Source organism: Enhydra lutris, unplaced genomic scaffold, assembly GCF_002288905.1.
Source record: "Enhydra lutris kenyoni isolate GAN:26980312 unplaced genomic scaffold, ASM228890v2 scaffoldscaffold2, whole genome shotgun sequence".
Classification (NCBI taxonomy): domain Eukaryota; kingdom Metazoa; phylum Chordata; class Mammalia; order Carnivora; family Mustelidae; genus Enhydra; species Enhydra lutris.
The window spans coordinates 2,544,056-2,569,476 of record NW_019154086.1 but is presented as its reverse complement, the minus strand read 5'-3'; the positions used below and the strand labels follow the sequence as shown (position 1 = coordinate 2,569,476).

At 40.0% G+C, this 25,421-nt stretch overlaps 1 protein-coding gene across 6 annotated transcripts in view; it reads left to right on the top strand.

Moving 5' to 3' along the window:
* Positions 1–25,421, top strand: part of LOC111147588 (tumor protein 63) — a 224,840-nt gene that overhangs the window by 143,076 nt on the left and 56,343 nt on the right. For all 6 annotated transcript variants that reach the window (XM_022503712.1, XM_022503721.1, XM_022503740.1 and 3 more), the window contains one exon: positions 1,791–2,045. In XM_022503712.1, coding sequence (XP_022359420.1) covers positions 1,791–2,045 — 255 coding nt within the window. The remainder of the gene's footprint in view (positions 1–1,790; positions 2,046–25,421) is intronic.

Genomic DNA, 25,421 nt, shown 5'->3' with positions numbered 1-25,421 from the left:
GCTGAAGCTGGAGGACAGAAAGGAATGGGAGCTGGAGAAGTCAGAGGGGAGAGAAGGCAAGACAAACAGCTGCTCTTGTCAGCATGGGGAGAAGTGTAAAGAGATTAATAGTTATTTGAAGAGCAAATGGGGACGTGGCATCCGGCCGTGGAATGCGAATGTATAAATGTACTGGAATGGACATGCGGCCTTTAACATTTAGACAGATGCTCTCTGGACTGAATGGAATGGCCGAGTTCAGACTTTCTCCTCCCCATGTGAAATACCTAAAGTTTAGTTAAATGATTCAGTTTAATGGCAGTTTTCGTCCAGCTTCTCTTTCTTTGTGAGTCTGTTCTTCCCCATAGTTTTACTTGGTCAAGGACTCTCAGAGTTATCCTTCAACGGAAGAGCCAGACTCCTCCTTTCCTTTATAAAATATGTACCAAAGAGACTACTTTTCTCTCCTGCTTTTGCTTTGTTTTCCCCTTTACTACCTTGAAGAAAGAATGAGATTGATATGCGTCAGAAGTTTTCACACACGAAAAACTATACCATCCGGTGCTTGCCCCTTCTGAAATGTGCCCATTTTGACTCTAGTTTAGGAAGGACTTGAATTGTCTCATCAGGCTGACAGGTGTGATGGTGCTGGGCAGGGCCTGGACTCAGAGTCAGAAGATTTGGTTTCAAAATTCCCACTCTGTGCTTACTAGCTGATGCTTGAGCAAATCTCTCCCACTCCATGATAGTAATGCATTTTTTTCCCAGATTAAATGTCAAGTCAATTCCTTCCTTCCATGTACATCCTGTCAAGTGCCTCCTATTCCATGCCCGTTGGCCCAGAAGACCTACAAGTATCTGGGAGAGGAGCTATATGAGCTAATGTACTTCTTAAATTATATCAAATATAGAATGTTAATCATAACTAGATGATGTTCCTCTTACACATGTTCTACTCTGGCAAAGAAGAAATGGCTACAAAGAAAACGAAAGAACAGATAAAAAATTAGGTTATGCTTGGATGATATACTAGTGTGTTTTCTTTAAAAATATCTAGGTGGCTCTCCCTAACCTTACTACCCATGCTTCTCCAGTCTTGATGAACTGAGTCCTTGGGGCCCGGGGCAGAGGGCGGTGTGGGGTGGCATTCCTGGTACCCTGGGACAGAATTTAGACAATAAAACTACAGGGAAATTTGGAGGACCTCTGATTTTGCCCCATATACAACAACTCTATGCTTAAGTCCTCTTTAGAACATATCTATCAGTGTTCTTTCTTATTCTGAATACTATGGCGGGAGGGGATAAAAAAAGAAATAGTAGGTGGTTTTTATTTATTTTAAAGACCTTCTCTACAGCTACTGAGCTCTGGACATTTTTGTCCAGCTCGTTCATATTCTACTTTTTTTTTTTTTAAATATAGTTGGCACACAATGTTACATTAGTTTCAGGTGTACAATGTGATTTCAAGTCTATACCCTATACTCTCCTCACCACACACGAAGTCACTGTCTGTCACTAGACAGTACTACCACAAAATCATTCTGTATATTCTATTATCAGTTTCTCTTCAGGAGACCACAGTCTCCAAAAGCTGCACGTGAAGATTTGTGATCTCTGTGGGTCATTACAAAACACACGCAGGACTTTGACTTCTCTTGCTGTTTCTGTGTATCACAAATTAGTCCTTTTACCTGGAATGTGAAGTTTCATTTCTGAATGTGAATTTCGATTTCTGTAGAATGCATGCACCAAATGATGCCTCCTCTGCCGCCAAAGTAGCTAACACTGGGGTTTCTGGGTGTCCTGCAGCCACAGTACACGAACCTGGGGCTCCTGAACAGCATGGACCAGCAGATCCAGAACGGCTCCTCGTCCACCAGCCCCTACAACACAGACCACGCGCAGAACAGCGTCACGGCGCCGTCGCCCTACGCGCAGCCCAGCTCCACCTTCGATGCCCTCTCTCCGTCCCCCGCCATCCCCTCCAACACCGACTATCCGGGTCCGCACAGCTTCGACGTGTCCTTCCAGCAGTCCAGCACCGCCAAGTCGGCCACCTGGACGGTAAGAGCCCCGGGGCCCTGTGTGTCCTTCAACCTGACCCGTGAATCCGAGGGGCCGGGGCAGGGGCGGTGGGGTGGTCTTCGCTGCCCCTCCCAGCTGCTTCTCCTCTGTCAAAGCTTACAGATCCATTTTGAGTGGTGGAATGTTTTTCACTGTCCTGCAAGGACATTTTGTTTTTAAATATTTATCACAGAACCTGAGAGAGAAAAAGTGCCATTGAATGGGAAAAAAACCGATCCTGGAACCAAAGCCCTATGTTCTGGCAATTTCAGGAGATCTGTTCTCCCCTGCTTTGTGCAGTTGGGGCCGGGGGGGTGGGGGGAGTCCTCTACCTGAAAGTTTTTGGAAAACTATAAAGCATTATTCTAACAAAAAGTATCATAGGCGTAGGATACAGGCCTGCATTTCTAAGAGTGTAGCATAGTTACTGTCTCATTACTTTGAAGAAGTAAATGTCGTATTAATGTGTGGTTAAAAAATTAAATCGCAAACATGGAGTGATAGGAAATTAAAATCTCATTTATTATAGAATGGCTAAATTCATTTATACTTGTAGGTTTTATAGCACAAATTGTAACTTACTGATACTTATGTATTTACTACATTTAGAATTTTTTTCCTCAAAGAAATCTCTAAAATTGTACATCAGAGTCTTCAATTAGTCCAAAGAGATTCTGGTTAAAAATGTTGGGGAAAAAAATGAACTTTGCATATATAACTTTTCCAAGAGTACATGGAAATATTTTCAAAAATTAAAAAGGTACAAGGATGTTTATTCTATTTTAAAGTTTGTTTTCTAATGTATTATAAATAAAGTTCACATATGAGGGAGGAGACTTACAAGACTGGTTTTAACTACTTGATCAAAGAATGCCCAACACTAACGTGGCAAAATGGCACACATGTTTTTCAAACAACTTACTATTTGCATGAATTATAGAAGTGCTTCCAGATATTATCATCTTACTGATAAATAGCTTTAGAATTATTTTAACAGATCTTCCCAACCCCGTTGGCAAATAAATTTCTCTGGAAAGTGTTTTACTTTTTATGTTACAGAATCTAGTTCACTGTAGCTTTAATCCAGCTCTACATCGTTTATAAAACAATCTGCGTTTATGCACTACATCCCAACGTAGTCTCACACTGTGTGCCGTTGTTTTGTCTTCGCCTCTTTGTGAGCTAGGTAGGACAAGTTTTATAATTCCCATTTTCCTAGTGAGGAAAGCTAAAAATGTGGAGGTTAAGTGACAACCCTGAAAGGGCAGAGGCTTCTGTGGTGCTGGACCTATTTCTGATTCTGCCCTCCCACACTAGATTGTGTTCTTTTTCTACCCTTCCACATCAGGATGTTCAAAAGGGGTCAAAAATTTTATTTTTGGGCTTTTCTTTCACGGTTTGAGAAGCGGTTCTGTCATGGCTCATATTTCAAACATAAAGTCTAAGTAAGAGCTTAAAATCTGATCTTCCTCCCGTGTGTTATTTATCAATTATGTCCCAGTCTTGAATGTCTTTTGTATTAATAATCCTGGAGACGGACACTAAAGGTGAGTAAACTTAGAGTCCCTAGACCGTAAGTAAATATTGGTTGATCAGTCTCAGTAATAGTGTGCTGAAGATCTGCTAGAAGCGCCATTTTATAAATGGCGTATGGTGTGCTTTAGCATAGGGATGACCCACTGGGTGTTCACAGTCCCTGATCTTCCAGGCCAACACTTTCTTGTTTGCACACCCGGGCCAAGCTCCACTGCATTAGGAATAAGCACATCTGAAGGGCTGATGGGCACAATGAGGCCACTAAATGATGGAGCATTTCCCCTCTAACATGCTTTAAGGATCATAGCGGTGGAGCGTGCTGCAGGTGGAACATGAAATCAGTCTCATCAGCTCCTCATACAGAAATCTTAACGTTCTTAAGGTTTCTTCCAGTTTGAACATGATTCTGAACCATCCAAGCCCCTTCCTCAGAGAACTAAATTGTGTCATAGAAAAAAGTCTGGTGAGCTATACCTAAATGGTAGATTAAGAAGGAGAGAAAATGTCTTCTGGAGTATACTTAGGTTTCCTTACATGGGACAAAAGTGAGATCAGTATTCTGAATGACAGGGTAGGCACTGCTATTATGGGAAGAGCCACTGTTTGGAAATCAGAAAACCTTAATTCTAGATATGATCATCTTTGTGAGTTTTTAGCCGAGTCACTTTATCTTTCTCAAGTTCAGTCAGTACTTCTGATGAGGATAACGATGAGTCTGGTGAAACCTACTTTCTTTTCTTACGGTGAGGTTGAAGTAATTATCAGCATAGAGGTTCTTGGGACATGTGGGTGACTCAGTCAGTTAAGCAGCCTTCTGTTCAAGTCATGACCCGGGGTCTTGGGATCCAGCCCCACAACAGGCTCCCCAGGAGCCTGCTTCTCCCTCTGCTTGCCACTCCCCCTTGTGCTCTCTCTCTTTATGTCAAATAAAAATAAAATCTTAAACTAGGACATTTTCAGAAGGACTTAGGTTCTCATTAGGAATTTTGCCTGCCATTAAAGAATGGCCTTACTTAAGCTGCTTTGCCTTTCTTGGGTTTCTCTTCAGCTGTCTACTATCTACTCTATTGATTTTATAGAATGGGGTGACTGAATTAGATGTCCCTTCTCTCCTACCAGTGTATCAAATGGTGTTCAGAGTTTTTTTTTGTTTTTTTTTTTAAAGATGTTATTTATTTATTTATTTGTCAGAGAGAGAGAGAGAACACAAGCAGGCAGAGCGGCAGGCAGAGGCAGAGAGAGAAGCAGGCTCCCTGCTGAGCAAGGAGCCTGATGTGGGACTCGATCCCAGGACCCTGGGATCATGACCTGAGCCGAAGGCAGTGGCTTAACCAACTGAGCCACCCAGGCATCTCCAGAGTTTTATTAAGTCCTTTCTTGTTCACCCTCAGTTTTATTTTAGCCAGAGGGACATTTCTCCTAAATTTAGGGCCCTTGAACCCTTATCTGCATAGCTACTGAGATCACCTAAAACAGCTAAGCAGCAGCATCTAACTCTGAGCCAAACTGTATATACTTTCACTTAGACATAGACCTCACATATTTTTAATTATTTTTATTAACATATAATGTATTATTTGCCCCAGGGGTACAGGTCTGAATCATTAGGGTTACACATTTCACAGCTCACCTCACATTTTTAAAAATTATCATCTCACTTGTTTATTTCGACTGAGCCTCACAACGAGGGCTGTCAGCCCCACTTTTATAAATGAGGAAACTTAGAGGAGTGGAGGTGACAAGGCTGATGACCAGTCGAGGAGGAAAAGGAACCCAGGGCCTCTCACTCCCAGCTCACGTGTCTCTGCGGTCCTGTCTAGACAGCTTCTCCTGGAAATGGATAGAAGGAACCATGAAGGGACATCCAGGCCCTGTGTGGTACGGAGCTGAGGCTGAGCTGGTGGAGGGCTTTTTTAAATGTCGTATTACACAACACCTATTTCTTTGGCATCTGTGCATATTAAAGCCACCTTTCAAAATAAAATACTATCATTTAAAACTGCCCACAAACTGGAAGTAGCAGAAGCAGCTGTCGGGAGGAGGAACCACACTTTCTGCATCGTCTCCTGGTAATTTTTTAATACAAACCTTTTTAGTACCATTTTATCACTTGTCATCATCCTCTCGTGTTTTCTCTTTTCATTCTGGTTTTACTCAGAATTACTGCCAAAATATAATGAATATATTTAAAGCATATATGCATATTTGCTTTCTCTATTTTTTTAAACAACAAATGTGATTGTATTTCCAGTTCCATAAAAGCAAGGTATTTATTTTAAACTTTTTCCGATGAAATAAAATGAAGTGTGATAACATTTTTCCGTATTCCATATCTCACAGACGTGTACACATACGTTCAAACCCAAACCCATGCTGAACTTAGGACTTTGCTTCAGACTCTTTTCTTCTTTCTAGAGTCTAATTGCTGCTGCTCAGGGAGGCCTCCCCTTTGACATCCTGAGGTGCCGCTCTAGGATCATGGCAAAGAATCAGGAGCCATCAGATGGTTGACAGAATGGTATTTTAGAAATGGCAAGAGGGGCACCTGGGTGGCTCAGCTGGTAGGGTATCCGCCTTCAGCTCGGGTGTTGAGGTCCTGGGATTGAGCCCCACATTGGGCTCCCTGCTCAATGAGGAGTCTCCTTCTCCCTCTTCCTCTGCCACTCCTCCTACTCATGCTCTCCCTTTCAAATAAATAAGTGAAATCTTAAAAAAAAAAAAAAAAATGGGACGCCTGGGTGGCTCAGTGGGTTAAAGCTTCTGCCTTCGGCTCAGGTCATGATCTCAGGGTCCTGGGATCAAGCCCCGCATCGAGCTCTCTGCTCAGTGGGGAGCCTGCTTCCCCCCCACCCCCGCCTGCCTCTCTGCCTACTTGTGATCTCTGTCTGTCAAATAAATAAATAAAATCTTTAAAAAAAAAAAAGAAAAGAAAAAACAAAAAAGACAAATGGCAAGAAACTTAGGTGTGGATTTGGATTCTGAAATTTGCTCGCGGCATATGGGACCTGTCCAAATAGGATGTTAATGCTTATTCCTTATTATGAGGATTGCATGACCCGTGTAATACTAGCTTGTCATAGGTATAGAAATGTTTGCTGAATCTGAATTTTGATCCCTTTGTTTCATGAGTTTGTTACAGTTTTGTGAGGGTTCAGTTGTACAACCAGCAATAATTTGAAAGAATGTGAAGCAAAGGGCGCCTGGGTGGCTCAGTGGGTTAAGCCTCTGCCTTCGGCTCAGGTCATGATCTCAGGGTCCTGGGATCGAGGCCCGCATCGGGCTCTCTGCTCAGTGGGGAGCCTGCTTTCCTTCCTCTCTCTCTGCCTGCCTCTCTGCCTACTTGTGATCTCTCTCTCTCTGTTTCAAATAAATAAATAAAATCTTTAAAAAAAAAAAAAAAAAGAATGTGAAGCAAAATGTTTCTACCTTTTTTTTTCCCTTAGTGCTTTCATGCTATTCGCATGCCTCAAGGAACTGTGATACTATCCACTATCCAAATATATGAATAAGATGATGTAGAATGATAACAGGTCATCCATATACAGACTCCCACAGGATGGCTCTGCTGTTTTCATATGCCTGCCCAAGCAGACACAGGCCCTCCTATCCAACACAGGGAAAGGTCCTCTCCAGATTTTAAGAAACTGTTGACTTCAACGTGTATTTCTCATTTTTTAAACAGCCACTTTGTTTGTGGCAATGCCTTGTTTTTAGTCGCCATGGTAAATAAAGGCTAACAGTGGATTTCACTCATGGAAGAGTCGATATATTGACTTGTGGTGGCAGAGTTCTGGAGGGAAGCCACAGGCTCACCGGTGGGAACTGTTTCAATGGACTGTGGCATATCCATGTAATGCATTACTCTGTGGCCATTGAAGAGATTCATGTGTACTGACTGGAATGTTTTTGGATTTATTGCTAAGGAAAAGATAAGCTTTCTGTGGCAGCTACTTGAGAACTGAGAGGTGTGGTGAGAATATCACTTCTGGGGGCAGAGTGTTCCCTTTCCCCAGACTGTAGTGACCAGTCCTCTTGGGAATATAGGTCAGTCTGTCTTGATGATCAGCCTCACACACCTTTGTCAGTTTGAGAGCTGTTTTGTCATAACCCGTGACGTACAGTATTATCTGTGTGTGAATACTGTGAAAAACTTTCAGGTTAGTGTTTTTTTGTTGTGGTTGTGCTTTGTCTGAGAAAAAGACCTGTCATTGGCCATACATTTTTTTTTTTCCTGTTGTGATTTTTCCCTTCACAGATTTAAAGGTCTTGGAGGGTAGGCCTCCTGACCTAGTGCCCAGCACACTGTCCAGCATACAGAGGTCCATAATAAATATGAAGAAACTTTGTTTTCTCTTCACGACTAAAGGAAGCAATTCCAGTTCCAAGCAGTATGCCTCAATTCTGACTTTGATTGTTAACCATCCATAAACAGGATGATTTTTGCCTCTACCCATGATTTCGAGAGAGCATTTTTCCTTTGCCATTCCTAATCCAGCTTCATGTCCTGTTCCGAGCTTTGAAGAATCTGACTTGAGCAAGTGGACAGATTAGGGAGGTGGCATTTGAAAGGGGAACAGCCAGTTCCCCAGGGAGAGTTTCATTGATCCCAGCATATCAGTCCTACAAGCTCTCTTCCCTTGGCTTCACAGGCGAGCTGAGAGGCATGCCTGTGGCCCACCCTCCCTGTCATCAGGTTACCTGAAATTTAAGACTTCCAGAATAAGGCTGCCAGCTCTGCAGAATTCTAACGCAAGCCAGCCCATTGCATGGCCCTCTGGAATCTCAGGACTCTTAAGAATAGCCCATCAAAGGACATGGTGTACAGACCAACTTTTTCATGGTGAATATGATTTATCAACTGCTTTACACTAAGGAAACACTTTTGTCCTCAAAGTTTGAGCTTTAATTGGAGCTGATCTCATCACTGAGTGGCTGTTAGGTTTTATTGCTGAGGGACAGGAGAGAAGACTTGGCTCCTGCCAGTGATACATGTGTTACCCATAACGAGGTTATTTTCACTTCCTGACATAGCTGTCCTGTAAGTCTCCAGAGATACATAGAGGAGTGCCTTTTGGTGCCCCTCTCTTGAGGAAGGAAACAATAACACTGAGCACAGTCGCCTGTTAGCCAAGCTATTTCTTAGTCCACCAAGCATTGAGGAAGACTCTTGTTAGGTAAAGGGCCAGAAGATTCTTGGCGATGGTTCATGTTATTTGGTTGACCCTGGATTGGAATTAAAAATGAATTTCCATCACAAGACATGCTGCAGGGCTCTTGGCCCCAGGGCAGGGCAGAATAACTTCATCAGCATGTTCGCCTTAATTTGTTTAGATTGACTCTAGGTCAATGTATGTGGGATAAGCCAGTTTCACCTAATGTTTATGCACCTCCTACACTATTCTGAGTGATTTGTTGAATGCGCTTTTTATTTAAAAATAAATATTTTGGGGGTGCCTGGGTGGATCAGTGGGCTAAGCTTCTGCCTTCTGCTTAGGTCATGACCTCAGGGTCCTGGGATCGAGCTCCGCATCTAGCTCCCTGCTCCACAGGAAGCCTGCTTCTTCCTCTCCCTCTGCCTGCTGCTCTGCCTACTTGTCATCTCTCTCTTTCTCTCGCTCTCAAAAATAAAGAAATGAAATCTTTAAAAAAACAAAAGTAAAAATAAAAATTTTGACACTGGTTTATTATATCTAATGTGATGAGAACTACCACTTAATTAAAAAGAAATAAATAGCAAATTTAAATAAAGTTGACATTTCTTTTTTCCACTATAAAGTTTTCTTTTTGTTTTTCTCCTTGTTCTTTCTCCCGATCCTCCTCTTCCTCAGTCCTTCCCCCCCTTTCTTCCCTTCCATCTCCTTTTTCTCCATCACTATGTTGACATTAGTACTGGTCAGTTTTTTGTTTCAGTTTTGTAGGTATTCACCAGCCCCTCAGTACCTTGTTTTTTCACTGGAGCTTTGCTTTCCTGGAATGGTGGATTAATATTGGGAATATCATGATATAAATCTGTCACCATGGACAGTTTCATCAAGAATGGGAATCTGATGCGGGATGCCTGGGTGGCTCAGTGGGTTAAGCCTCTGCCTTTGGCTCAGGTCATGGTCTCAGGGTCCTGGGATCGAGCCCTGCATCGGGCTCTCTGCTCAGCGGGGAGCCTGCTTCCCCCTTTCTGCCTGCCTCTCTGCCTACTCGTGATCTCTGTGAAATAAATAAATAAAATCTTAAAAAAAAAAAAGGGAATGGGAATAGGATGATCAGGCCCTTTCGGTTTAACAGATCATGTTGACTAGATATAGGCTACCTGAGGGGTGGCAAACCCAAATATCAGTGGGAATTGAATGATGAGAACAGGGATGGCAGCAAGATGAGATCATGTGCCCTGCCTACAAGGTCTGTCCTTTGCAACCCGAGCCCGTTGTTTTGGGGGAAAGTAGACCTGGCATTAAAATAATAACTTTTCAGAAACAGCTTGAAAACCTGGATTTGCACATAATATCTGCAGATCTTTAAATGATCGTAATAATTTAGTTTAAAAAAAAAGTCATAAAACACTACAGACCAAACAAAACAATAGGCATACTGAATGTTGTCCTTGTCATATATTCAACAGTGACAAGGGAAGATTATGTGAAGTTTACATAATATAACTGGAAACTAGAGCAGGTATCTAAGGGAGAGACTACCGGTAAATATGTTTCATTCATAAATAATTCTCTATCCCTTTAAAAACTTATATAGATTAATCCCTTTCTACAATAAATTGAGCAACCTGCTTGTCATTGCAGATTTTTCTTTTTTTTTTTTCTTGCAGTAAATGACTTTCACCTTCTCATTCCAAGTAGAATTTTATTGTATACAAAATATAATACTGTGCATTGTTGGATCCTTTGTCTAAGGAAAGGATCTTATCTGTTTGTTTTTGTTTTTATTGTTAGAGAATTTATGGGACTCTATGACTTACCTCTCTAAAATTGGCCAAACTGTAATCAGAAAAGTGCAGTGAGATTGAAAGAGCTTTGAATCAATTTTCTCAGCTCACTAACTGATGGCTTGTTTTTAATTGGCAAGTAGAGTGTGTGCCAGAAGAAAAATGACCTGAAAATTGAGGTGTAAACAGAGAATAATGTCATAAGAATTTTTAATGACTCAAAGAAATACAGTATATCATTAAGCTTGACAAAGATCCCTTCAAATCAGCCCAGAATGATGCATACCATTTATTGAGGGAATGTTGCTCTGAGGGCATTCCCATACCTGAGTTCGGCACCTTCTTCCACTCACATCCCCGATAATTAGCCATTTCCATAGTATGACCAAGTCTTGCCGTGGTTTCCATCCCCTCTGGTGGAAAAGGGCAGATGTATTTTTCTTATGAAAGGGGTTTAGCAATCCCCTGTCACATCATGAGTATAGCAACTGGGCGTAAAATATATCCTCATAGGTTTATATCACTATCAATTACTATGTCTACTCTCATCACCACGACTGGAAGACGACTTGAGATAACATAGCTTTCTGCTCAACCACTTCCAATTCTCTGAGATTAAAGGAGAGTTTATTGTAAGGGAAAATCTTAGACTCTTTGAAGCCCTGCAGATGTTCTGTAGACATGGAATGGCTTTTAGAACAAGGGGTCCTGTAATTAGACACATGGAGGTCTAAAGGTAATGATCTTGGCAGCAGTCTCTCCTGTGGTTTTTAATAATGATTATGGCCCCATCATCAGGCTGCCCTCAGGTGAAATTTAAAAGAAAATTTGATAGTAGCCAGAGATCCTAGATCTAATTCATTGTGAGGTAAGTTAGGGAAACATTCTCACTTTACTAATAGCATGAGCATTCTTATTTTAGTTCGAATCTAGTAATGAAGACCCATGATGTCTTAGTGGAAAAGAGAACAGTATAATTTGCCACTTTGTTACTGTATTACTAATGCCCGAAAGCTTGGAATGTAATTTCTGATCGCGTTATGCCAAATAGGGAATTTTCAAGTTCACCAGTCATACAGGTGTTCCTTCATGGGTTGGTTACTCATTCAGTTTTTATTTTTACTTTTTATATGGTTTAACAGGTATCATCTACTAAGTCTTGTGAAATATATAATGAAGGCAAATATTCTATTTCAAAGTACTTTGGTTGGGGGGAGGGGGAGAAAGAGAGAGAATCTTAAGCAGACTCTATGCCAAGTGAGGAAGCCTGATGGGGGGCTTGATCTCGCAAGATCATGACCTGAGCTCAAATCAAGAGTGAGTCAGACACTTAACCAACTGAGCTACCCAGGTGCCCCCAAAATACTTATCTTTTTACTTGAATGGTTTCCAAGTTATATTAGGAAGAACAATGATTACTTAGCTTAAGGATCCTCATTTGAATCTGAGAAGTCGTCTGACAGGCTCACGAAGAGCACGGTCCATGATGTAGAACACAGGACTCAGAGGGCAGCTTTGGAGTACTAACAAGCCTTATGATCTTGGGCAAGTTCTTCTGTGTCTGCCCACTTGTTCAATGGGTCTTATGGTATTTACTTGGCAAGATTGTTGTGAGGCCTAATTAAAGTTTACAAAGCTCTTTGGAAGCCTGAGAGATCAAGTTCTAAAAACACAGTATGTTACTATCTTACCCTGGATTTTTGTTTTTAGATTTATCTGCTGAATACTGCTTCAATTCATGCTTACAATTTAGTTGGTTTCCTGAGGTTTTCCATTTATAAGCAGAGATGAATAAAATGGTATAAATATATAAATCCCTAGAAATAAAAGTGTGATGAAAAATATACTGTGTATAATGTATGTGTGCGTGTGTGTGTATACATATATATATGTATATATGTATTTTTTTCTAATATAAAATAATTTCTTCTTAAAACATGTTTAATTGGATCCCACAACTGTTAATCAGTTACTTTCTTTCTTAGGGATTTATTGGTAAGATTTTAGTAGAACCAATGATAAAGTTTTAAATTGTGATCACTTTTAAGAGGTCAGTAAAAGAAAAATATTACTCTTTTCCTTAAAAATATAAAAATAATATGCATATTTGTATAAATACAAATATGTTACTCTGGTTGAGTAAAAAAGGAATTAATTTCCGATAATTAAAATTTGGGCTTGAAAGATATTTCTTTCTTCTCTCTCCCTTGTTTATGTACTTTTTCCTTCTACCCTGTGTGTAAATTTATGATTTTCATATTTATGAATATAGAGCCCTGGTGTTAAACAATATAAATTGCTTCTACTTTTTTTAAAACTATTTTGTATTCCTAGGAAAGCAAATCTCATTTTCCCATAAGAACAACATTGTTATTATGAATTATATTTCTGACCAAGGACTTGTCATCAAGTAAGTCATAGATGTGATTAACTGTATGTCATAAAAAGCAAAATTCTGACCACTATCAGCCATTGTAATAGTTTAAAATAGCAAAATAATTATCATAGTCCTGTAAAACTTGCTTAAATATCTTGAATGCCTTAACATGTGTATTAAGTTTACTCATAATGTTTTAAGTTATTTTTATGAACTTGGCTTATCTAAAATTGATATGCTATTATAATAAATATTTTAATTAATATTTTTATATGCCAGAATTTTGATGCACTTAATGTGTAATAATCAGAGATACCTTTGTTTCTCAAAAATGTCTCTAGGAAAATTAGAATGGAGACTTACAAAACATCTTCCTGTTGCTAAGAATTCTATTCAAAAAAGAATTCTGTAGTGTAGATTGGCTTTATTTTAAGAATATGAATTAATTTTTAAAGGTATTATTAGAGGGGAATAATAATAAAGATATTATTAGAGTAAGGGGAAGGAAAAAAAGAAAAGAACTGGATCCTATTGAATTTAAAATCTTAGTTTTTCTGTGTGTTTACTATCCCTGACCACACCATAATCTCCAAAGCAGGGCAGTCTTGAGAAGATAAAATGTCCCCAGAAGCAAGTGTTTACAAGAAAAGCTGTGAGCGCTGGTGGGAGCAAGCTCTGTTCCTTTGCCTTAGTGATTAATCACGGAGGTCTTTGGGGACTCAAGTTGTATATCCACTCAGGAATTGGTGCTTACCTTGAAATATTATCTGTTCAAATTATCACCTACACTCACTCTTTTGACCTGTCTGTACAAACCCATAGAATTTGTATGGAAGGTCCATGGGAAATGGCATTTGATAATTAGATAAAGCAGATTGATCAATAGATACATTAGAAAGTATTGTTGTAATAGAAATCTGGAGTAATTTTTTTTATACTTAACAGTTAGGATAGAGGTGTAGACAGTATCCTATTATGATAATTAAGAATTTCTTCTTGAACTAGCCCACATAGATAAGTAACCTCTTTCTCCCTTGCTTATTACGAGAATTCATGCCTAGAATGTATTGAAATTATATAAATTATATAAATCAATACACACTCATTTAAAATGCTTCAGTTTAACTTTATTCCCTTTCAGTTGAGAAAGGCACCTGACAAATAACTATTTTAATCAGTCTTGGAAAAATATATCATCCACCTCTAAGAGTTACCATAGGTAACTCATTCTTTAGGCTTATATTAATCTTTCACGGTATTCACTGGTAATAAATCGTGTTTGATGTTTACCTTCAAAGACCACAGCTAACACTTTTATATTTAGGTGTAACAAAAGCATCTTTTGCAGGTACTTCTATTTTATGTCTGAAGGTCCTTACATAATTCAACAAACGGTAACTCATCTGTGTATTTTTTTGACATAAAAGCTAGAATGGCAAGTGAGGGCCAACTCAAGGTCTAGAGAAAAGATGTCTCACTCAGCAGCAGAAGCTGAAGGAAAAGCTGACTTCTTCCAGGCTACTCACTAGGACCCTCAAGACACATTACATATATAGCTCTTTGTAAAAGTTCCTGTAATGTATTCATATTTCAGAAGTGATTTTTTTTAAGATTTTATTTATTTATTTGACAGAGATCACAAGTAGGCAGAGAGGCAGGCAGAGGGAGGAAGGGAAGCAGGCTCCCTGCTGAGCAGAGAGCCCGATTTGGGGCTCAATCCCAGGACTCTGGGATCATGACCAAAGCTGAAGGCAGAAGCTTAACCCACTGACGCAACCAGGCACCCCACAGAAGTGATTTCTTACCTACTGCCCTGTGGTTTTCAGCTATGTTTTTCTTCAGATAAACATCATAGACATAGGTAGAAGAATTGTGCTGAGAAAAGTCCTTCTGTTAAGTTTTTACAGAATCCTCTTTCAGCCCCTATCCAATTGTATTATCATCTTGGATACTTGGGGATTAGGAGCAGGGAGGGGAAAGGTGAATGAATAGGAAGAAGAACAGAGAAGGGGAGGGAAAATCATTCATGCAAAAACAGCAAGTGGATTCTTCTGTAAAAATATAACGTGGATTCTCTAAGTTTGTTCACTGGATGTTTTCTAAGATGCTTTAATAGTATATTTTCATAATATGGACTTCTAAGAGGAGACGAGCCAAGCCATTTGAAACTGAATATTAAATTCAATTTAAAATCTTGGCTTCTTTGACTAATGTATTCTATAATCTACTGTATGTTTTTGCTTCCAAGAGTTAGAATATACCTCTTATTTCCTTCAGTTTTCTTCTTAAGAGTGTTGGCTGAGCTATTTCAGGAAAGGAGAAGAAAGGGGACTTCTTATTTTCTTTTCCCTGGCAAATCTTGTTCCTTTTTGAGGAATCTGCATTTTATACCCAATACTAAGTGATCTTAGTCTATGAATACAGTAAGCATGCCTTTCTATATACTTTCCTTTTCAGTGCTTTGAAATTTCTAGCAAAGAAGGTCTCCATAATCATCTGCCAGTATTTTAGTGAACTAAAGATAAGCGATATAATTTTAAGACCCCTTTCTCTGATGGTTTGACTTTAATAGGTGTGAACTCTTAGTGCCACAAGGTAACCGAAGCAGTATTTTAATGTAGATGGGTTTTTAAAAATCTTATATGTTCTTTCTACCTGTTAGAAATAGTCTTTTATTATAATTACTTTTAAATCTAAGCTTTCCTTCCTATTGTCTCAGAATACAACCAAACTTTACAGAGCTTAGATTTGAGTCCAACCTTCACTGTGTCTGCCTTTGAGGGTCCTAGTGAGTATATACAAAGAAACGACCAGAGTCGCTTGGGTATCTTTTGTCCCTGATCTCAGTAGAATGTCAGTTGTGCTCAGCACATGGAGAATGCCTCAAGAAAAAACTAACTAAGAAGTGGAAGGGCGTTAGGATGAATATATTTTGCCTGGGTACTGCCCACACTGTTAGATGAGCAGTGTGAGAGGTTACATCCTTCTAAAACTTGCTTACAAGCATTCCCACACTAACAGATTTTCTTTTTAAAAATGGTTTGACAATTTGTTTTGAAACTGTCACTTGGGCATATGGTTGTGGGTCACAGATTAGCTCCTAATTTATTGGTCTCTGAATGTGTTTGACATCAGAATTTAGACTTCAAAAGCAGAAAATGGAATACTTGAAAACATTTAAGCAGAATAGGGGATCATCTCTTTTCCATCATTTCCTGATTTAAGATGGAAATGTTCTCTCAACTGCTAACTTACAATGAGATGTGATATGGCATATATAATCCTATAAAATATGGGAGATGCTCACAGTGTATCATTTCTAGTTATCTTACAGGACTGATGATTACAAATACTGTGACCATCCTAGTGGATAGCCAGAATATCTTTGCCTCTTCCTGAAAACAGGGACTGTGGCTCTTTTGCTAAAATGAGGACAAACAAAAGTGCCTAAGGAGGCAGGGTGGTGTGTGGAAAGAATTTAGGCTTTGTGGGTAGATAGACCTGGAGTTGAATTCCTCCTCTCTATCTATGTGGCCTTGGGCAAGACACTGTCCCTAAGGCAGCTTCTTCATCCCTAAGATGGGACTAATACATCTTTAGGTGGCACTTTATTAATAAGATTAAACATAATGAATGTAAACTGTTTAACCCTGTGCCTGGCCAATGGTGATTTTTTTTAACTGTATAGATCATAAATTTAGGATTAGAATTCAGCCTAACCCCACCACACTCACAGATTCCTTGGGCACTGTAATAGGGAATCCCCTCCTGGGGGAACTTCTAGCTTCTGCTGCCACCATTTTGTGGTGGAAGTTGTATGTTAGAACAGTGCTTTAAAACTTTTATCACAGTAAGGAGCAGAGAATAATGAATCTCTACCTTGGGCATCTCGAGTTGGTCCTGAGTAGTAGAAGACATACACTTTCTGGGCTTTTGTTTTGTTTTGTTTCTAGAAAACTTTTCGGTAAAACATTTTGTTTTGTTTCTGTAAAACTTTTTTTTTATTTTAATATAGTTATATAAATATTTCTTTTCCCTGTCTAAAAAAATGAAAAGTCTTCAAAATTTTAGTTGCAGGAGGATAAATAGCATTTATCTTGTGGCTTTGAGTTACACCCAAGCATACTGCAATGTCTATTTCTGATGTACCAGTACCTTAAACAATTGTTTAAGAAGAACAATTTTGAGATAAATTAATGTAGTCTGGAAGACAGCACTGAGGAGTAATTATTTTTACAGCCACAACCCAAACCAAGCGAGGACCCACGCTATGAAAGGTTAATATTGTTATTCAGTTGCACAGAGCTCCTTCTATATTGCCCAGCTTTCCTGAAGCTAGCCACATTCTAGAGTTGTTTGGATGAGCCCAGAGGGCCCAGTCTCCACAAAACAGAAGTCACAGGGCAGCAGATTCCAGCTCAAAGTGAAGAATGGTCTGGATTCTATGTGCTGCCTCCAGTGGTAGTGAGCTCAGCCACACAGTGTGTGGGAGTAGGTGGGACCCTTGACTCTTTTCAGATGAGAAAATGTATCCAGTAGCCTCTGAAGATCCTTTGGATTAAAAAAAAAACCCTGTGCATCCAGAGGACAAGTCTTTTGTGGCTGGAAAGAAAGAGGACAGCAGTGGATGACCTGCTCTGTGCCAGGCAGCTGGTTAAGTGGGCAAAGAGAGTGGACTTTCCAAGCAGCCAGTGGAGTAGAAACCCAGGGGGAAGCAAGGCAGCTCCACCCTCCCCAGGACAGCGATCCCACTGTTCTACCTGAAGCTATGGTCAGGTATGGGAAACTGCTCAAGTTAAAACTCGGAAGGTAGGATGAGGCGAACCTATGTGGATCAAGGCATTTGGACTTTGTCTCATGGGCAGTGTGCTGACGCTGAACACTTCTTGAGCACAGGAATAATCATGCTCAGATCTCAATATAAAGCCCATTCATCCAGCAGTATCAAGGATGGTCGAAGAGGGACTGGAATGAAGAAAGCAGTTTGGAAAATGCTACGATTGTGCAGACACTTGGTGGTGGGGCTGACTACTCACCCAGGATGCGGTGCACTTGAGCCAGGAAGGACAGACCTGAGAGAGCCCCAGAGTCGGATGTGGAGGTCACTGCTGCCAGGGGATCCACGGGAAGAAGGGAGGAGGAACAGAGAACCAGGAAAGTAGCTGAAATGATTAACTGTGTTCCTAGGGGATATATGTTAGTAAAGGATTGGCAGCCATTTTCCAGCTGGGGCTTTTGCTAATCACTTAACAACGTCCCCAGTGCCTCCATTTCCTCATCTTTAAAATAAAGATAATGATACCTACACTCCAGGGTTGCTGTGAGGGTCAAGTGAGATAATGAGGTTCCAGTGGTTTGTGAACTTGGAAGTCCATCCTCTTCCAAACTGTCACTGCTGCCTTGGGATAGAGACAGCAGGTAAGGCTTGTAGCTTCCTGTCTTGTAAAATTAGCATTCACGTCCTTTTACTGAGGCTCAAGCTGAAGGTCCTGCTTGAATGAGATGATTATTATCCAGCCTATTTCAAAACTTCCTGCCGTATTTTCTCTCACCCCTGGTAACAAAAGCCAAAAGCCTGCTAGCCTCCAGACACTTGACCCTTCTGCCTTTCCTCTGTCCCTGCGGAGAAAGCCAAATAGTCTCTAGAATAGAATTCACACTCTTCTCCCTGTTTGATGGAAATGACTGGCTGTGGGAGATAAGGACCTTTCTGTAAGGCTCTTCTACCCGGGGTAAGCTGCTTGTGGAGTATTTTCTCATTAGGATGATGGCTGTCATATAGATAGCCTTGCCCCCTCTCACAGTGCTTGATCCCAGACATACTAACATGTGTGCCTCGGTCGTAAGCCATCCCTTCCAGGGACTGATTTCCCCTGGAAGCACCAGTGAGGGGAGAGGCCTTTGTCAGAATTCTCATGACTGAATCATTGCCATGAGCTAACGTCTCCAGCTTTATGAGTCACTGCTGGCCCAAGCATCAGTTTTGTAGGTCAGAGAAATGAAGATGCAAGTTAGAGTCCCCTGTTGTCATTAGCTCACATGGGGGAAGGCAAGCAGTCTTCAGATGGCAGCATTCTGGAAATCAGATGTTCGGCCTTCTCTGTAAGGACATAAGTGAGTGGAAAGGTTTGAGTTAATAATAATATTTCAAAAATCCTCTAATTTTTGTGTGTGTTTGTTTTGCTTTAGGCGAAGTAGGTGAAATGATGTGTTTGGGAGATGAATGTTCTTGTAATAGGCAAGATAGAGCTTGTAGGGGAACATCTGTAACCAACCCATTCCGCATGAGATGGGGCCAAGGCTTGCTTGTGTTTTAGTGCCTGTTCAAACATGTCTAATTTTAAAAAGATTTATGAAGTTTTAGAGGATTCTCCGTAAAATATCATTTCTTCATAGAGCAAGTAGAGTCATTAATAGCCTAGTGGTTAAAATATGTACCCTCATGGTGCAGAGGCAGTGCCAACATTGGGCCCTATGCTACAAAATAGAGTTGCCAATATGAAGATGATATTTAAAATATTAGGAATATCCGGAATCGTTCATGAATCTTCCTGTTAATCTAGCAAGAGGTGCAAAGAAATGATGCTTTCCAAAGTTTTTTAAAGTTTCTGATAGAGAGTGTGTAAAACATAATGAGAGACATACTTGGGTATTTGCCCCCAAGTGCTCAGGGGTATAGCTCAAAAGCTGATCCGAAAGAAAGTAACAGAAGAGGGGACAGAAGATATATTTATATACATATGCTTATATATGTATATATTATACATACATATGTACATACACATATTCATGCATATACATTATATATACATACATATATATTATAAATATATATACATACACACACAAACACACATACACATATATATATGTGGAATACCCTATGGGGAGAGAGTGAGAATCTGAGAAACTTACTTGCTTTTTTGTTTTGTTTCTATTTTTTAATAGACAATACTTAAGTACCTGCTTAAATATTGGTGCTTTAAAAAGTAATGACATTTTTATGTCAATGATCTGCTTCTTGACACAACTTTTGGGTAGAAGGTTTGGTGTCTGCTATCCTCAGAGTTTACAAGAAAGATGGTACTTCTCCGTGACTTCTGCTGCCCCTCCTTTTTTCCCTCATCTTCCCCTTCTGGTTCCTTCTCAGTTCTCTCAAGGATATCAGCTGCACAGAGCAAAGGGCAAAGAAAGCAAGGAAAGGACAGGGAGTGGTAAGAAAAATAGTAAGGAAACTTCTTAAGCTTATGGCGGCATAGTGGTTCTTTTTAGCAAAATGAATCTTTTGAGCTTCTAAAAGAGAAATTTGTGTACTGAACATTTTCTTTCCCATAAAATTGATTTTTTTCATACTGTCTGAGGCATCTATAAATATTATATGCATGAAGGACAGGTGTTGCCCTCTGTATTAGAAAATTCAGGGGTGCCTGGGTGGCTCAGTGGGTTAAAGCCTCTACCTTCGGCTCAGGTCATGATCCCAGGGTCCTGGGATCGAGCCCCACATTGGGCTCTCTGCTTGGCAAGAAGCCTACTTCCTCCTCTCTCTGCCTGCCTCTCTGCCTACTTGTGATCTCTGTTGGTCAAAGAAACAAAAATCTTAAAAAAAAAAAAAAAAAGAAAGAAAGAAAGAAAGAAAATTCAGAAGCATTTTGTCACTTAAATTTTAAGTATGTTTGTTCAATTTCTTGGAAAAACATTAGTTCACATTCAGAAGCTTAATTTCTCTTTTGTTCGTATACCAAAATATTAGCAATGGATCTCTCTAAGAAATAAAATTGTGAATATTTTTCATTTAAACTATTTTTCCTTTTTCAAATTTTTTTAACTTTTCTTGGTATATCAAGACAAATTTTTTTTGAGGGATAATATTTTAAAAAATATTTTATTTTTTTTTATTTGAGAGAGAAAGAGTGCACACAAGGGGGCAGAGAGAGAAAAGGAGAAGCAGACTCTTCACTGAGCGGGGCGCCAAACATGGAGCTCGAACCCAGGACCCTGAGATCATGACCTGAGCCAAAGGCAGACACTTAACCGACTTAGCCACCCCGGTGCCCCTTTTTGAGTGGAAATATTAATAAAGGAACTATATGGAAATAAGGATCTGAGTGATGTATCCTAGTAAAAATTTTAAAAATTGTTTTTTTTTTTTTTTTAACCAGTAAGTTTTAAGAAATACCAGCTATGTGGAGAACTCAGTAATTCTGTGAAAAACAGTGTTGGTTTTTTTCCTGTAATACTTAAAATTTTATCTCCTTAGAAGCTTTAGAATACTTCCCCACCCAAACTGGGACGGCCAAGCATACACTTATCACTGCTGTCCTAGCATTTCCCATCCGATGCTTCATATGTTTTATATCCTATGCATGTGCTTTCATGTCCCTAGGACCTTTGCTGAAGCTAGGTGGAAGGACCCGTATCAGTAGGTCTCAGTTGTTACAACTCACTGAACTATACCTTTAGTTTCAAAGTGCATTTCTTAAGCACCAGAAGGTACAGTATGGTGAAAAACATACATTCCCCATAGTTTACTAGTTGGGGCAATGAAGCTAGTCACTAGAGCCCTATGAGACTCCATTTCCTCCTCTTGCAGGTTTACAGAATCTTGCTGGCAAGGTTATTGAGAGTGCAGTACGTGACCCCCATCGGCCAGTGCCTGCCACTGAGCAGGCCCTTGCTAAATCAGCCTTGTTATTCTTAGACCTAGATGCTGTAGGCTAATCATATTAATAGATAGGTAAGTTAGCCTTCTTCAAAGAGCTCATAGTCTACCAGGCAAACTGATAAACCTAGCTGTAATTCAGTGTGACAGGTGCTGTAATCTCTCTGGAATGTCCCCCTATCCACCACCCTTCTTGTCTGCCAGGCAGACTCCTACTCATCCTTTAAAACTCACTGAAACCTGTAATTGTAGATGAAGCCTTTCCTTGCCATATCCCGCCCCCTGACACATGCACACTCGCGTATGCACACACACACACACATGTGCATACATGCACGCACACACACTCAGGAGTTCCTTCTCTTATGCTCACTGCACTTTGTACACACACTCTGAATCATCGTGTCGGGCACATCTGTCTCACGAATACCACGTGAACTCGGAGTAGCTTTTCCATCTCTGTCTTAGCGCCGGCACCTGTAATGGGTCTCCTCAGATACTCGTCAGACAGTATTCCTTGTCTGAACAAAGTGTGTTATAGCACAGGAAACAGACCAATTTGCCCAGCTTCCCCGAGGAGTTCATATATAAAGTGGGCTCTCCAAAGATGAGCCAGGTCCTGCAGTGGGGGAGAAAGAGAAAGGACATTCCAGATAGGGGATCCAGGTGAGTAAAAGGATGGAGACAGGAACATGCTGTCTCTCGGAGGAGGAAATAGTGGGGTAGACCCGGACCAGGCAATGTTTGGGAGCATGGGAAGCATGGGGAGGAGCAGGAAAGGGGGCTGGAGAGAAGAGCCAGATTGAGAGGGGCTCTGGGTCATCTTCTGGGGTTTGCCTTCAATGCCACAGGCACTGAGGAGACCTGGAAGGACTGTGAGTAGGGCAGCAGTGGTGTTGGAGGTGGGGAGACTGGGCAGAGATGCTGGTTGGGTGGCTGTTGTAATGAGCAGATAAGAGATAAATGAATGGGGAAATGCAGGTCAGTTGTGGGGTTTGGAGTGGATTGGGAATATGTATTTCAGAGACAGAATCTCTCTATAATTGGGTTTGTTTTGACTACTAACATACCATTTTCCACAGAGCTGTTTAAGAGCTACTTTTTTTTTTTTTTTAAATAAGGATTTTATTTATTTGTTAGAGAGAGAGAGAGCACAAGCAGGGGGAACAGCAGAGGGAGAAGCAGGCTCCCCGGTGAACAAGGAGCCCAAGGCGGCACTCGATTCCAGGACCCTGGGATCATGACCTGAACATTACAGGAGGTTTCAGTGCAATGGTTTACCTTTTTTCTCTTAGAATTAGTCTGGGCTCTTTATCCACTGCTTTGTCTGTGTGAGATAGTACCCGCATATGTGTAGTGGCCAGATTAAAACAAAACAAAAAAACAAAAACAAAAAAAACCCAACTTCCTGTTCTCTCTGCTTCTACCGTGCATTGGAAACGTCTGGGAGGATGTTTTATTAAATGAAGAAGGATGAGCTCTGGCCAGGGAGCCAGTGATGGCTTTAACAGCTTTGGCCACACCAAACTGCTGTTTTGGGCCTCGATTTTCTTACCTATAAAAGAAACACCTTGGACTAAACATTCAAGCCTTATTCCCGTTTCTTATCTTAGATTTAAGAATGAACACTTTCGCTCTTTTACTGGGTAAAAGAGTATATTTTACAGTAGCACAAAGAAGACAGAGGCATCTTTTACTTTAGCTTTGGGCACCGTGGAGGGGGGGGAACATGCTATTCAAAAAGTAGCCATGTTATTTTACAAAGTCAATCACTAGAAAAATGTATTTGTGCTTTGACCCATGGTTGGCCCTCAACAAACATTCAGTAAATTGAATTTTAGAGTCTCTTCATTCCTTTGGCTGACCAATTAGAGATCATGAATTTCTTACAAAGGATATTTACTATTAACAAACTACTTTTATTTTTACCAGTACACAGAAAAAGGATTCAAAATTCTTTACAGGTACCATATTTCTAAGTGTAGCTAGGGGAATGGGATCAAAATGGGACCAAAAGAGAAGATTTTGTAAATCACCAGCCTAGAGACCCAAGCATCTGAAAAGAGAGAAATCACGAAATCAATTACAAGTTTCTTCCTGTTTTAGTGCCTGGAACATGCTATCTCTGAGAAGTGTCCTACACATATTGCTCTAATTGATACTAAATAATAATGTGAATAAGAGCTTTAAGCACTTATTTAGCAAGCTAGAACCATATAAAGAAGTTAGAATCTGACTGTCAGTTTCTAGAGAGCCTGCTTTCCCTTCTTCTGTCCCTGATTATTTGATCCAGATATTAAGGAAGGGCTGGAGAAAAGTGCACATTTTATTTTTAAGGTATAATGATACAGTTTTCAGAGCAACTTCTTTGAAAATTAGTTCATTTCACTTCTTAACTAAATTCAGTACAATAATTTCTGCATTTCTCTGACAGTTTTCTTCAAATATTTGTCCTTTCTTTTTTTTAAAGCTTTTATTTATTTATTTGTCAGAGAGAGAGAGGGAGCACAAGCAGGGGGAGCAGCAGGCAGAGGGAGAAGCAGGTTCCCCACTGAGCAAGGAGGCTGATGTGGGACTGGATCCCAAACAATTTTCTTTTTTCCTTTTTTTTAAAAAATATTTTATTTATTTATTTGACAGAAAGAGAGATCACGAGTAGGCAGAGAGGCAGGCTGTGGGGTGGGGCGGGGAAGCAGGCTCCCTGCTGAGCAGAAAGCCCGATGCGGGCCTTGATCCTAGAACCCTGAGGTCATGACCTGAGCCAAAGGCAGAAGCTTTAACCCACTGAGCCACCCAGGCATGCCCCAAACTATTTTTCTGGGGTAAATTTTTATTCATTGAGCAGGAATACCTCATCTGATATATAGTCTGTCTTTATACAGTTCGGGGATTGTCAGTACTGAGCTAAGTATTAGCTACACTATCAACCTTCATTTTCTTGGACTCTGGAAAGAAAGGCAAGAAGTAGGATTTAGTAGGATTAGACTAGGATGGGGGGTGATGAGAGAGTATCAAACTGTTATTGACACTATTATTGACACAAAGAAAGTTCAGCATATCTGAAGTTCAGATTTTAGATCTGGCAAAGAGAATCTGGTTGGTGAAAAAAGCCAGACCTTTATAAATTATAGTTAAGAGTGACCCTTTCAACAGTCTACCACAGTTCTTGATACAAAGGATCGACAACTTATAGGTTTGAAAAACAAAACAAAACAGAAAACCACCTACCTTCCAATTTGATTTACAGTATCTCCCATTTTCATGGAAAGGGTTAGGGACAAAATTCATTTTATCACATGAAAAAATTATTCTGAAATCATCTGGAAACTGGGTATCAGCATTTATTTTTTTGGAGTAAAAAACTTCCAATTTAGTAATAGGGGTTGAAAAATCATTAGCATCTTTCTTTTTCATAAGAATGAGTTTGCATCACAGACCTCAGTGATGTATTATTCATTCTCAAATATACTTGTATTTGTTTTATATGCATCATTTCCCTTTACATAGCATGCCTTTTGGTTCTTGTTTTATTATGATTACCACTTGAGTGAAGGATGGATAAGGTAAGGTCTCTGTCTAGAAGTCCATAGTCTTCTGGTTGGGAAGACAAATGAACACCTATAATTATAATAAAAGACAATATGTGTCACAAGAAAAAATAAAGATAATCTTATCTTTATTTGGAATCAGGGAATGTATGGACAATCAGTAATACTGTCGGAATAAAGAAACAGGTGTGTAAAGTAGAATGGACACAACTTGTAAGGTTTGGCACAATTAAAACACAAAACAATCATGTGGAACTCTGTCAGGGTTAAAACAGTGTGTGTAATTATTCTACCACAGTACTAGGGAAATGGAAAAAACCCAACC